The sequence below is a fragment of the Lucilia cuprina genome, chromosome 5 (assembly GCF_022045245.1).
Source record: "Lucilia cuprina isolate Lc7/37 chromosome 5, ASM2204524v1, whole genome shotgun sequence".
Lineage (NCBI taxonomy): Eukaryota > Metazoa > Arthropoda > Insecta > Diptera > Calliphoridae > Lucilia > Lucilia cuprina.
Genome location: NC_060953.1, coordinates 54,635,278 through 54,648,804, shown reverse-complemented (window position 1 = coordinate 54,648,804; position 13,527 = coordinate 54,635,278). Strand labels below are relative to the sequence as shown.

Sequence of the window (13,527 nt, the reverse complement as noted above, 5' to 3'; positions counted from 1 at the left end):
CCATTCCACCTAGACCACCGCTTAAGGGGTATTTCTAGTTGTTATACTTAACAAGACTGTTCCTCGAAACACTGTTCTATGTGGATATGTGTATGTATGTTTTGCGAATTTTGTTTCATTAGCATCGTATACCTATACAAACATATAACTTCTCTTGAATTCTCTCTACAGTTCGCTCATGCGTTTCTGCCTTCTCGTTCGTTCGTCGTATGTGTAATTGTTGTTATGCTTTAGTATTTTAAAAATGAGTGTGTTCGTTAGTTATATTTTAACGAAATTTATAACTTAGTTGCGTGTCAAACATTAGACGTAATGGACAGGTTACGCTTAATCGCTGAAGTTCGCCAAAGACCCATATTATGGGATTCCCAACGTTTAGACAGATCACGACGAGAAATAACAAATCAATGGCAAGATGTTGCCAGTAGCATGGGTGCTAATGGTAATTTACTCGATAATAATCAAAAGATTAAAGAAATTATGTTTTTATTGTTTTTAAAGTTTCAGTATCGGACTGCAGAAGTATGTGGAACCATTTGCGTAATGCTTATCGCGAGGGTAAAAAACGTTGTGGCCAGCGCATAAGTAAGGATAAAGTTATGGGTTCATATGATCCAGAAAATAAATACTACGCCAACACGTATGAGTATGCTAAACAAATGAACTTTGTCGAAAATATAGGCAAAACGAAAAAAACTTATGAAATAAAATTTCAGCATGATTCTGAAACAAAGGAATTACACTGTAAGTATAAGAAATTTGCCCGAGAAAAGTTCGAAATAAAATTGACAATTTTCTTACAGTATTCTCAATAAGATCTACAAGTCCAACACGTCAAGAAAGTGAAGCCAAATCATGTTCGAGTGATAATGAACATACACAATTTATGTATGACGATACTGATACTGTTCGTATAAAACCAGAACTTTTTAATGAAATCGAAATGGAAACATATAATATGGATCACGATGAAAATACTTCTGAAAACTCGAACATCTTAAATAAACGTACAAAAGATGAAGATGAATTTATATCAATTCCTATAAAAGAAAATAATAACTTTACTGCTGAACCCTCGACGAGGGACTTTATAAACGATCCTGATTATAATTTTTTAATAAGCTTTTCATCACACATGAAACTAATGACGCCATTGCAAAATCTTCTGTTTCGTAACAAAATGTCGGATTTGATATTTAGTTTTCTAAAGTCTTCCAATTTTGTTACTGAAACAGCTAAGTCTGTTAATAATATACAACTGAAAGCTTTTGTTGATGTCAGAGATTCAGATAGTAATTTCTTGATCAGCTATTGGCTTTATATGAAAATGTTATCGACATTAGAAAATTTACAATTACGATCTAAAATATCTGCATTAATGTTAAATATTTCATCAATAAATGATAATTAAAAATAAACTTTAAAATTTTATGAAATTACTTAAATGCAGGTAAAATATTAATGATACACTAAAACTAATAATGCAGATTCTGAAATTATTATAAAGAATGTAACAAAGGTGAAGAATTCTAATGAAACTGAGTCCAAAATGCAAAAAGACAAGTCAAAATATAGCGCGTTTTAAGTATCAATCGATTACACTATCACCATTTTTATAAAGTTGAACTAGAGGTTGAAAAGGATTCAGAGGAAGAAGAAGCATTAACCAGACCAATACACAAAATGACAAGTGAAGGAGTAGCGGATTAAGTAGATTTTAAACAAGACTTTAAAATCGAGTTAGAATCATATTCCGCGAATGATAAAGAAGAAAGTGAAGAACTAATAAAGGAGATTTCGGAAGAAACTAATAATAACGATAAAGAAGATTCAGACATTTCAGAATATCTCATTGATTCTGATCAATATTATTTTGATAAACTTTTACCTAAACAATGTCAAAAACCAGTTTTAATATTGAATATTCTAAAGCCGGAGGTCCACACTACGCGTCTTCGCGTCAAAGCATTACGCGCTTTTCATACCTACTTCGCGTTCTACGCTTCAAGTTACATGCGATGCTTTTTAAGCGTAATTTTTTTATTTATGTTTTAACTTCTCTTTTTTCTGCAGTTTTTATACCCTACACCACTATAGTGGGAGGGTATTATGCGTTTGTGGTGAAGTTTGTAACACCCAAAAAATATTGGTCCTAGACCCACCTTAAGGTATACCAATCGGCTCAGAATCACAATCAGACAGACGCATAGAATGCGAGAAAGCATAGAACACGTGGTGTGGACCTCCAGCTTAAAGAATTGTTTCTCAGATAAGAAAACTTTTAACAAGACCATAAATTAAAAATATTGATTAAGTAATTTCCCGGTCAGATTTTGGCCCTAGAGAAAATTGTATCTAATAACCAAATTTTCTCGAAAATTTTTTATTAATAGAAAATTCTATAAAAAAAACTAATTTTGATAGAATATTTTTTATAAAAAGAAAATCTTCTAATAGAAATTCTTTAAAATTATTGATAAAATGTTTTTTAAAAGAAATAATTATTTATCGAAAATTTTCTTTAAAAACAAACTAATTGAAAATTCTTTAAAATTAAGATTAAATGTGAAGTTAACAGTTGACAACACTCTTCGTCTTACTCTTTGTTTATAACGAACAAAATGCAAAACCAAAAATCAAAATAAATACAAACAACACCAAAAACAAATGCAAAACTATACTTTTACGAGTTTGTTTTTTTTTATCGTCTACTTTATATTTTATTTTCGCAAATGCTAGCAGTACTTTAAAAAAAATTATCTTTAACTAAACAAGTAGAAATGTTCGTCTATAGCGAATGCCTCATATACGCTACATAAAAAATATTCAAATATTAAGTTTAAAACAGGGTCTTTTAAACCTTTAGAGTATTGTACGAAGTACTTCTTTATTAAATCAAACAACGATAAAACGAACCTAACTATCCGCTAACATTAACAAAATGTTTTTATATTTATATCGCTTTGTTAAAATACAGGTAGATGCCAAAAAAAAAAAAGAAAAAAACAATTCTTTCGCTAAACTGTGACAGAATTGAACAATATGCGTCATTGTTGTGTGTGTGAGTATGTGTTGTTAAGTTATTCCCAGACAATGTATTTTATTTTTCTCTTTACTTAACGACAAAGTGCAGAGACAACGAGAAGTAATAAATCACAGAGATGGAAAATGCTACCAAACACTTTACTACTCAGATAATTTATTATATTTGACGAAGGTAACTACTGGATATTGTGAAGTTTTGCTAAAGTTACCATCTATGTATATACTTATGGACTAACTAAGTAAGTAACTAACTAACTAACTTACTTACTAAGTAACTAATTAACTGACTGACTAACTAACTAACTAAATAACTGACTATCTATCTACCTATCCATCCATCCATCTATCTATCTATCTATATCTATCTATCTATCTATCTATCTATCTATCTATCTATCTATCTATCTATCTATCTATCTATCTATCTATCTATCTATCTATCTATCTATCTATCTATCTATCTATCTATCTATCTATCTATCTATCTATCTATCTATCTATCTATCCATCCATCTATATATTATAAAATTTAAAAGAAAATCAAATTACTACGACGTTATCCATACCTGATACTTACGCTATATAAAAAAGTAAACAAAAGTATACAACGATTTAAAAAAGAGAGGAAGAGAGTCATAATGAAAACGAGCAATAATATTTTTACATACATTTCGCTTTTACTGTATATTATCGTTAAGTGTTGTTGTTTTCTAGAGTTGTTTTGTATCACAGTATTAAATATATAATTTTAACGAAACTATAGTTTAGTTGAGCGAGAAATGTCAAACACAATGGACCGGCTAAAGTTAATCGCTGAAATTCGTAATAGACCACAATTGTGGAATATGCTGAGTAAAGAGAATAGCTCTCGTATATCTATACAAGATTTGTGGAGAGAAGTCGCAACGAGTATGGGACCAGATGGTAATAACTACACTTAGCGAGGAAACTTTATTTGAATTGATGCAATATGATGAATGAAATTTTAAAATTTTCTTACAGTTACCATAGAGGAATGCAAGCGTATATGGAAGAACTTACGTGATGCTTATCGAGCTGAAGTTAAACGTATTGAACTACGTATAGAAAGGGACTTACTAAAGGGTTCATATGATCCCAATAATGAATATGGCAGTAAATGGACTTATTTTGAACCCATGCAATTTGTTAAACACTTTAAAAGACGCCGACGTAGTAGAACTTATAAAGCTATAGATTCTCCCACACACCAAGCAGTTAATGAAGTTAATATTGATAATGATGATTCCGATCAATTCTCGCAATTTCATAATATGGATAATATTAAAATGGAACCTGATGTTGAAATGGATACAGAAGTCTTTTCACTAGATGATGACGATGATGATGATGACGATGAAGGCGGCAATTATAATCAATTGTATAGCGAACATCTTTTGAAACAAGCGGCACAACAAAACTCATCGCAAAAGCAACCAGAGGCAAAACCCTCAACTACACCCTTTAAATGTTCCAAACGTTCTTACGAACAGGTTCATTTTTTAGAAGATCTTGAAAAAGAAGAACAAAATCTAATGAAATCTACACGTTTGGATATATCACATTCAAATGATTTGGCTCATGTTGGCGATTCAGATTATAATTTTTTGGTTAGTTTTTTGCCTCAAATGAAAAAGATGACCGAATTACAAAACTTACAGTTTCGTGCTAAAATGACTAATTTAATGCTTGAAATTATGTCCCCAACCATGTCGGCAGCAACAGCAGCCCCTGTTTCTTCCTCCTCCTCCTCCTCCCATTGTGCAAATGTTAATTCTAATAATTATTTGTAGTTTTTATTAAAATTATTATTTTAATTAAACTTAAATAATTCAATTTTAAGTTATACTTTACAAACATACATATGTTTAATTAAATATATATTTTTATAGAATTTCAAGAGTTGTTTTTTTTTAAATAAGGGAGTTTGGATTTTCTACATGATTCGGAAACACAGTATGAAGGACCTCAATAGATATTTTAATAAATTAGATATAGAGTCATATTACTGTCATATCATAGGGCCCACGAAAGTAATTCTGTAGAGTCGAATAACTTAATGAATGCACAAAATATGACGAATTGTATAAGATCCAATTAAACAATTACTTCCAGATCCATGACGTACTATATTAAGGATCTTGACTATTATGACTCCATTGCATAATTTACAGTTTCTTAACAAGATGTCGGTTTTGATATTAAGTTCTGAAATAATATGTTTCAATAAGACCTAAAAATTAATGTGTGATTAAAAAAACACAAAAGTCGCCAATAAATTCTAATAAGTTAGCAACACTAAAAAGAAGAAATATGTACGAAGAAGTTGTACATGAGAAAACCTGATGTCGTGTTCGCTCAATTGTTATCGTGTGAGTATTTTTTGTTACAACTTGTGCATGCTTATGTGTGGTGCTCGTAAATCTATTCATTTCATTCGATGGTTCTCGTAGATGGTTCTCGAACTCAACTTGAACTGAACTAGGATTAAATTACTACAACTGAACTAGAACTGTACAAGAACTAAACTAGAAATGAAGTAGAACTGTACAAGAACCGAACTAGAACTGTACAAGAACTGAACTAGAATTGAACTAATTCTGAAATAGAATAGAACTAGAACTGTACAAGAACTGAACTAGAATTGAACTAATATTGAAATAGAATAGAACTAGAACTGTACAAGAACTAAACTAGAAATGAAGTAGAACTGTACTAGAACCGAACTAGAATTAAACTAGAACTGTACAAGAACTGAACTAGAATTGAACTAATTCTGAAATAGAATAGAACTAGAACTGTACAAGAACTGAACTAGAATTAAACTAATACTGAAATAGAATAGAACTCGAACTGTACAAGAACTAAACTAGAAATGAAGTAGAACTGTACTAGAACCGAACTAGAATTGAACTAGAACTTAAACAAAACGAGAAAAAGAAGTAAAGTAGAACTGAACTAAAACATTAAGAAAATAGTTGTTAGGGAATTGTTTTTTTATAGAGTCAAGCGTGGATTATTTTCAGTGTAAAGAATAAAAAATAACAGTAAAAATAAAAAATGTGTTGCTGTGTTACAGCGTAACTTCTGCTCATATTCTCTCTGCTGTTCACTCACTCGTTATTTCGTTAACGTGTGTGTGTGTGTATTTGTTTTGATGCCTTTTAAATTAGAAGGTGATTATTCGTTATATTTTAACGAATATTATAACTCAGTTGTGTCGGAACCATTAAACACAATGGACAAGCTACGTTTAATTGCTGAAGTTCACAAGAGACCCGTATTATGGGATACTCAACGTTTAGATAGGTCACGTCAAGAAATAACAAACAAATGGAATGATGTTGCCACTAGCATGGGTGGTAATGGTAATTTACTTAATGAGTTAATTCAAAGATAGAAAAAACTGTTCCATAACTTTCTTGTACAGTTTCAGTGACGGCCTGTAAAAATACATGGAAACATTTGCGTGCCTGTTATCGTGTGGGTAAAAATCGTTCTATACGTCGTATATGTAAGGATAAAGCTAACGGTACATACGACCCCACTAAGAGAAATTACCGCAATACGTGGGAGTATTCGAAGGAAATGAACTTTCTCGAAAAGGTTATTAAAGCGAAAAGAACATTTGAAATAAAACTTCTAGATGATTCCGATGAAGAGGAGTTACAGTGTAAGTATATGAATGGGACACAAGAAATCATTGAAAGATATTACATCTAACTTTGAAAAGGATTATAATCTTAGTTTGATCTGAACTTTTAAAAGGCATTTTTATAATTTAAAAAATAAACAATTTATTTTTCGCATAGTGTTATCAATGAGATGTACATATTCAAAACAACCGGAAAGTGAGGCTCCATCATGTCCCAGCGATAATGAAAACACTCAATTTATTGATGATGATAATATAAAAATAGAAGAAGAATCTGATAATGAAATCGATATGGATGATGAAGAATTTTTATCAATACCTATTAATCAAAACAATAGCTTATCTAAAGGAGCCTCAAACCAATTCCTTGACGATCTAGATTATAATTTTTTGATTAGTTTTAGCGCACAGATGAAACCAATGACCCCAATACAAAATCTACAGTTTCGTGGTCAGATGACAGATTTGATATTAAATATTCTAAAGATAGGTCATTCGTCTAATGGCTCAAAGGCACCGGATAATGATATTCAACTAAAAGGTTTTGTTGATATTAGCGATCTAGATCGTAACTTTTTGATCAGCTTTTTGCCTTATATGAAAATGTTTACTCCATTGCAAAATCTACAATTACGAGCAAAAATATCTGAAATAATGTTGAATATTTTGTTAAATAATTAAAATTAAATTTGTATAGTTTTAAATTTACAATAAATTATAAGTATTTTTTAAATAAAATCATAAAAATGTGCATTTTTTGCTCTATTTTAAAGCACTAATTCGGCATCATCGGGTAAGCATGATCACTGTCGTCTGAGTTTTCTTTTGTTCGCTTTTTGGTAGAGTGTAGCCTAGAGTGTAATCTATGTCTGGTCTATTAATTAGTATGTAATGTGAAATTTAGAGATATGAAATCTTATCTATCTATCTGTCTATCTATCTATCTATCTATCTATCTATCTATCTATCTATCTATCTATCTATCTATCTATCTATCTATCTATCTATCTATCTATCTATCTATCTATCTATCTATCTATCTATCTATCTATCTATCTATCTATCTATCTATTTATCTATATATCTATCTATCTATCTATCTATCTATCTATCTATCTATCTATCTATCTATCTATCTGTCTGTCTGTCTGTCTGTCTGTCTGTCTGTCTGTCTATCTGTCTATACATATCTGTAAATTTGATAATAAAAACAATTACATTACGAAAATGTCAAATTGACAGGTAGGATTCTTCACAAAACAATACATTCAACAAGAATTTTTTTTAAACGCTAAATACACAACAGGTTAGCAACACTAAAAATAAGAAATAACAAAAAAGACGAACATATATGTTATTTTTAACAACACAAATTCAATCGATATTCTGTTTTGTTCGTTCATTCGGATTTTCTGTTACCATGTGTGTAATTGTGTTTGTACGCGATTGTGCGCTGTTCGTTATATGAATGTATAAATTTTAACGAAAAGTGTTAGCTCAGTTTTGTTATAACCTTTGAAAGTAATGGACAAATTTCGTTTAATCGCTGAAGTGCACAAAAGACCCATATTGTGGGATTTGCAGCTGACAGAGAGGCCGCTACATGAAATATGTGATAACTGGAAAGAGATTGCAAAAAGTCTTGGTGATGATGGTAATTTAATAGAATATATATTAATAGTATTTAAATTTTCTATATACAAATTTGTATATCTTGTATGTTAATTTTTTAACAGTTACTGCAGAAGATTGCAAAAGTGTATGGAAAAGTTTACGTGATGCTTATCGGGTAGTTAAATATCGTAAACGAAATCGTATGAAAAGAGATCAGCGAAGCGGTAAATATGATCCTAAGAAGGATTATAGCAGTAAGTGGGTGTATTGTGAACCCATGAAATTTTTAGATGGTCATTCCAAGTGTTCAAGGGATAGCGATTCCGATCAGAGTTCAAATTTGGCAATAACGGAAAATAACAAACATTCTATTATTAAAAATCAAAGTGAACTAAGAAGAGATCGTAGGAAACGGAATTCTTCCATAAATGATGATAATATATCATGTAACAGTAGTCTCTCAAAAACTGTACCCAATGAAATAGACTTGTTAGACGATTCTGATGAAGAAGATTTGTTAAAGCGTCTGAAATCCTGCGAGGAATATAATGAAAACGATGAAAGTAAAGTATCGTATACTAAACAAAATCGCAATGAAATTAAACGTAAATCGCCTAGCCGTCAAAGTCGCTTAAACAAGAGTTCAACACCCGAGCAAAAAACTAGTAATGTCACAAATGAAAATCCTCTAAAACAGAAATGCCTAAATGAAAGTGAATATATACCATCGTACAGTAGTAAACCGCAAAGTTCTTACTATCAAATAAATTTTTTAGATGAGACTGATGAGGAGGAACCAATAATAAGATCACAACATAATCAATTTGCTAATGCTGATATAAAAGAAGAACCAGCTCTTGATATCGAGACAGTTTCGCATGCCTTTTTAGAAAATGAAATTCAATCGCCTAAGCTTCAAAGTCTGAATGAGAGTTCAACACTTCAGCAAAATGAAGTTCATTCAATTCAACCTCAAAGTCTTGCTAAAAATTCAACACTTCAGCAAAACCGAAACATAAAAGAAAAAAACAAACGAATAACATTAAGAAAAGAAATTAACGCTAGCCAAGATTTCCGACTAACCGTTCAGCAAGATATTGGCGATCCAGAATGTAATTTTCTGATTAGTTTTTTGTCTCACATGAAATCATTAACAGCTTTACAAAATTTACAGTTTCGTGTTCAAATGTCTGATTTAATATTAAGTTTTCTGTCTAACTCGTCTTCTGCTAATGAATTTAAAACGCCAGAATGTAATGCCAAGATAGCGTTAGATATAAGAGATCCAGATTGTAATTTTTTAATGAGCTTTTGGCCTTATATGAAATTGTTGACACCTTTGCAGAATTTGGAATATCGTGCGAAGGTGTCCCATTTAATGATAAATATTTATTCTAAAGATGAAATCTCGAAAGATATTTGAATGTAGTATATTAGTTTTTTTAATGAATTACTACTGTGTAATTAATACCTAGTAACTAGTTTTAATTTTTTTCCCATTAACTTATAATAGTTATTATTAATTTAAACAATTATTTTATTTTTCTAAAAATAAACAATAAAAAAATATGAATTAATAAATATCCATATCACGACTTTTTATTGGAAAAATAAATGTAAGAAGGTATTATCTTCATGTAACTAACTAACTATCTAACTAACTAAGTAACTAACTAAATAACTAACTAACTATCTAACTAACTAACCACCTAACTAACCACCTAACTAACTATTTATCTATCTATCTATTTATCTATCTATATCTATCTATCTATCTATCTATCTATCTATCTATCTATCTATCTATCTATCTATCTATCTATCTATCTATCTATCTATCTATCTATCTATCTATCTATCTATCTATCTATCTATCTATCTATCTATCTATCTATCTATCTATCTATCTATCTATCTGACTTCTGGTGATATGTGTGTATAGATTTCATTATTTCATTTACTTATCTTGGGAATTTTCCTAAAACATTTTTTACCTACCTAATATTTTAAAGATAAAATATCACAAATAGTCCACAAATTACCAACTAATTGCAGATTTAATTAAAAAAAATAATAAAACGAAACTTTATTGCAAACTGTACCTGCTCTGGTATTATTTGTTGAACAACAATAATTTGGCGAATAATAACAAAAAATAAATTCTCTATACAAAACCCAAACAAAGAAAACGTAAGAGACAGAGAGAAAACATGATTAGTTTCGTTAAGTTTTTTTTTATTTCTCACTGCCGCCAGCAAGTATTTGAGTGTGTGTATGTGTGTAAATTTATTCGTTGTATTTCGTTGTCGCTTTGTTTGTTTTTCGTCTTTTCGTTCGTTTTTTCGTCTTAGCAAATGCATGTTTGTGCTCGAAACATTGCTCAACGATAAAAGTTTAGTTGAGCGAAAAATTTCAAACGTAATGGATGTACATCGTTTAATCGCTGAAATACAAAATAGACCGGCTTTGTGGGATGTGAGGCATGGGGATCATAAGGCTCGTCATTGTATTAATAAATTATGGCAAGAAGTTGCTGAAGAAGTAGGGGCAGATGGTGAGTATTTGCTTGTTGTTGTATTTTTAAAATTAGAGTTTGTTATGAGTGACACCACATAGTCTTGTTTTTGTTGTTCAAATATAATACACACATTCATACGTAAATATTTTTTCTTCTCTTTTTGCCATTTCATTTGCCCGGTGTGTTTGTGTCTGTGCGTGACAAACAAACAAACAAACAAACAAAAACAAAACTGTATATTGTGCAAATTCTGTTTAACTTTAAAGTTGATCAATGCAAACGCAAGTGGAAAAATTTGCGAGATGCTTATCGTGCTGAAGTTAGACGTTCACAGCGTCGTATTGAAAGAGACAAATTAACTGGTGACTATGATCCCAACACAAACTACAATAGCAAATGGGCCTACTTTCCCAGTATGAGTTTTATCAGTGATAATAGACTCAATAGTTGTTATAATATTGAACTTGAAAATAGCAGTTCAAATTCCAATGATAATAACCAAGACGATATGATGGAACACCAGCATTACAATGACAGCATGTATAATGATAATTTTCCCAATGTTTGCAATATTAAGCAGGAGCCCTTACACAACGATATGGAACATAAACTACATAATTTGCACGATGGATCACGCCTAGTCGATGAAGGCGATGATGATACTGCCAATGATATGCTTTTTGAAGAGTTTCAAAATATTGCCACACCTCAAGCGGCTCGACGATTATCGGAAACATTGTCTTTAAATCAATCGCCAGAACAACATTTTCCTTCAACACATGATAATCGTAAGTCCAGTACCTCAACACCTCACAACTGTAAATGTTCGCAACGCACTGAGGATCGTGTTCATTTCTTGGAAGATCTTGGCAAAGAGGAACAAAAACTTATGAAATCCACAAGACAAGATATAACTCGTGCCAATAAACTAGATCATGTTGGTGATTCGGATTATAATTTTTTGGCAAGTTTTCTACCTCAAATGAAGAAAATGTCAGAATTGCAGAATCTTCAGTTTCGTGCTAAAATGTGTGAGATGGTATTAAATATTATGACACCAACGACAGCTGTAGTGGAGTACAGTAACGCTAACGCAATGGTGCCAACAACAGATGCATCACTTCAAAATACGGGCAATATGCAAGATTCTATGAATAATTAAATTATTATCTATAAAAATGTATATCTTTAATGTTAATATAATATTTTTACTCTATATAATTGATTACTAATGAAAGTCTTTTATTTGACTAGTAAATAAAGACTAGTAAAAACAATAGTCAATGTATTAGCCCACAGACTTGTACAAATTATATTTTATGGAGTAGTCCATAGTTTAGTACATAGCTTAATCTGTAGACTAGTCAATGGACCAATTAGTTGTTAATAGATAAGTCCATAGACTAGTAAATGTACAAGTCTATAATCTAGTCCATCGTCATGCGACGGTTTTACTAGTTCTTCATCTGTAATTTATTGCCTAGAACGACTATCTGTAGAATGCAAAGAAAGCATCGGTTTTGTTTCGGCTCATCGACGTCTTCTTACAGATAATTATGGACTAAGACTAGATGAAGATTATCATTTGAATTTCTGTAAAGACACGAGATTTTAATTCGTATTTCTAAAACAGTAATAAGCATTAAAGTCATCTTCTTTAAGATACCTTAAAGGTGTTAGGGCGAACTATTGACCGATCCTCATGTTTTTGGTTTCTATTTACATCGTTTATGTCGAATATTATCGCTATATCTACAGTTCAAAGCCAGTAATTTTCTAAAGGGGAAATTACGTTGGAGGTAGAGGCAATTATAAACCGATCCTCACAAAATTTAGTGAAGATTTGGATTGATATAAAACATGTCTGGTTGGTTGGTTTACGTGGTAGTTCACTACGCACGAACAGTCAAGTAGAGCCAAGAGACCCCGTTTTGTACGGACCACTCCACTAGTCAGATGTAGTATATTACAGTTTTTGATTCAGCCTGTAGTAATGAGAAATCTTAGGATATCATTAAGCTCAGATCCAGATATCTCTCCAAGGTTAGATATGAAGTAAATGCCAAGGAAACGGTTCCTTTTTACAGATATAGCAGGGCATTCACAGAGAAAATGAAAGACAGTTTCTTCCTTTTCCCTGCAACTGCAACAGTGTTCATTGAAATATTGAATCTAAGGATACTACTCTTGATAAAACCTAACGGGATCACTACTGGAACGGCGTTGGAGATATCAAGAGCAGATCCCGTTCTGACAAGCTCATCTGCCTGTTCATTTACATAATAGTCCCTATGTGCAGTACAAGGGTTACCTGCAAGACAGGTCTTGATAGATCCTTCTTGCATTGCTTAACTAATTGAGAAGTGGTAGTATAAAAATTTTATGAGAGAAGTCGTATAGTAAAACCTATCGGGGTTGTTACTGGAACAGCGTAGAAGATATTCTGAGCAGATCTCGTTCTGGCAAGCTCATCTGCCTGTTCATTTCCATAATAAACCCTATGCGCAGTGACCCAAACAAGGGTTACCTGCAAGACAGGCCTTGAAATATCCTTCTTGAATTGCTTAACTAATAGGGAAAAATTTAGTGAGAGAAGTGTCGCTTGACTATCTACAAAAATTCCTATGTTCCCGGGAATATTGAGGTTGTGTAGTACCCTGCAAGCAGACATCCCAAA

At 31.5% G+C, this 13,527-nt stretch overlaps 3 protein-coding genes across 3 annotated transcripts; all 3 read left to right on the top strand.

The window, feature by feature from the left end:
• The first annotated feature begins 276 nt into the window (after positions 1-276).
• Positions 277-4,963, top strand: LOC111681808 (MATH and LRR domain-containing protein PFE0570w-like). Its single transcript, XM_046952550.1, has 6 exons — positions 277-442; positions 502-744; positions 804-1,405; positions 1,508-1,578; positions 3,809-3,969; positions 4,048-4,963. Exons 1-6 carry the CDS (start codon positions 313-315, stop codon positions 4,854-4,856), a joined length of 2,016 nt encoding a protein of 671 aa, XP_046808506.1. The 5' UTR covers positions 277-312; the 3' UTR covers positions 4,857-4,963.
• A 1,324-nt stretch (positions 4,964-6,287) lies between these two features.
• LOC111681807 lies at positions 6,288-9,907 on the top strand. The gene is made up of 5 exons (XM_046952549.1): positions 6,288-6,431; positions 6,494-6,736; positions 6,876-7,387; positions 8,231-8,372; positions 8,455-9,907. The coding sequence occupies exons 1-5, from the start codon at positions 6,302-6,304 to the stop codon at positions 9,753-9,755; spliced, it is 2,328 nt and encodes a 775-aa protein (XP_046808505.1). The 5' UTR covers positions 6,288-6,301; the 3' UTR covers positions 9,756-9,907.
• An 812-nt stretch (positions 9,908-10,719) lies between these two features.
• On the top strand, positions 10,720-12,082 carry LOC111681794. The gene is made up of 2 exons (XM_023443691.2): positions 10,720-10,886; positions 11,117-12,082. Exons 1-2 carry the CDS (start codon positions 10,754-10,756, stop codon positions 12,010-12,012), a joined length of 1,029 nt encoding a protein of 342 aa, XP_023299459.2. The 5' UTR covers positions 10,720-10,753; the 3' UTR covers positions 12,013-12,082.
• Positions 12,083-13,527: the final 1,445 nt, after the last annotated feature.

Bases quoted from the DNA above. Each gene is read 5' to 3' on its own strand.
- LOC111681808 (XM_046952550.1), top strand. From the start codon at position 313: ATGGACAGGTTACGCTTAATCGCTGAAGTTCGCCAAAGACCCATATTA. The intron at 443-501 runs GTAATTTACTCG...TTGTTTTTAAAG, and splicing joins CAGTAGCATGGGTGCTAATG to TTTCAGTATCGGACTGCAGA. The intron at 745-803 runs GTAAGTATAAGA...ATTTTCTTACAG, and splicing joins TGAAACAAAGGAATTACACT to TATTCTCAATAAGATCTACA.
- LOC111681807 (XM_046952549.1), top strand. From the start codon at position 6,302: ATGGACAAGCTACGTTTAATTGCTGAAGTTCACAAGAGACCCGTATTA. The intron at 6,432-6,493 runs GTAATTTACTTA...TTTCTTGTACAG, and splicing joins CACTAGCATGGGTGGTAATG to TTTCAGTGACGGCCTGTAAA. The intron at 7,388-8,230 runs TTAAATAATTAA...GTTTTGTTATAA, and splicing joins AAATAATGTTGAATATTTTG to CCTTTGAAAGTAATGGACAA.
- LOC111681794 (XM_023443691.2), top strand. From the start codon at position 10,754: ATGGATGTACATCGTTTAATCGCTGAAATACAAAATAGACCGGCTTTG. The intron at 10,887-11,116 runs GTGAGTATTTGC...TTAACTTTAAAG, and splicing joins TGAAGAAGTAGGGGCAGATG to TTGATCAATGCAAACGCAAG.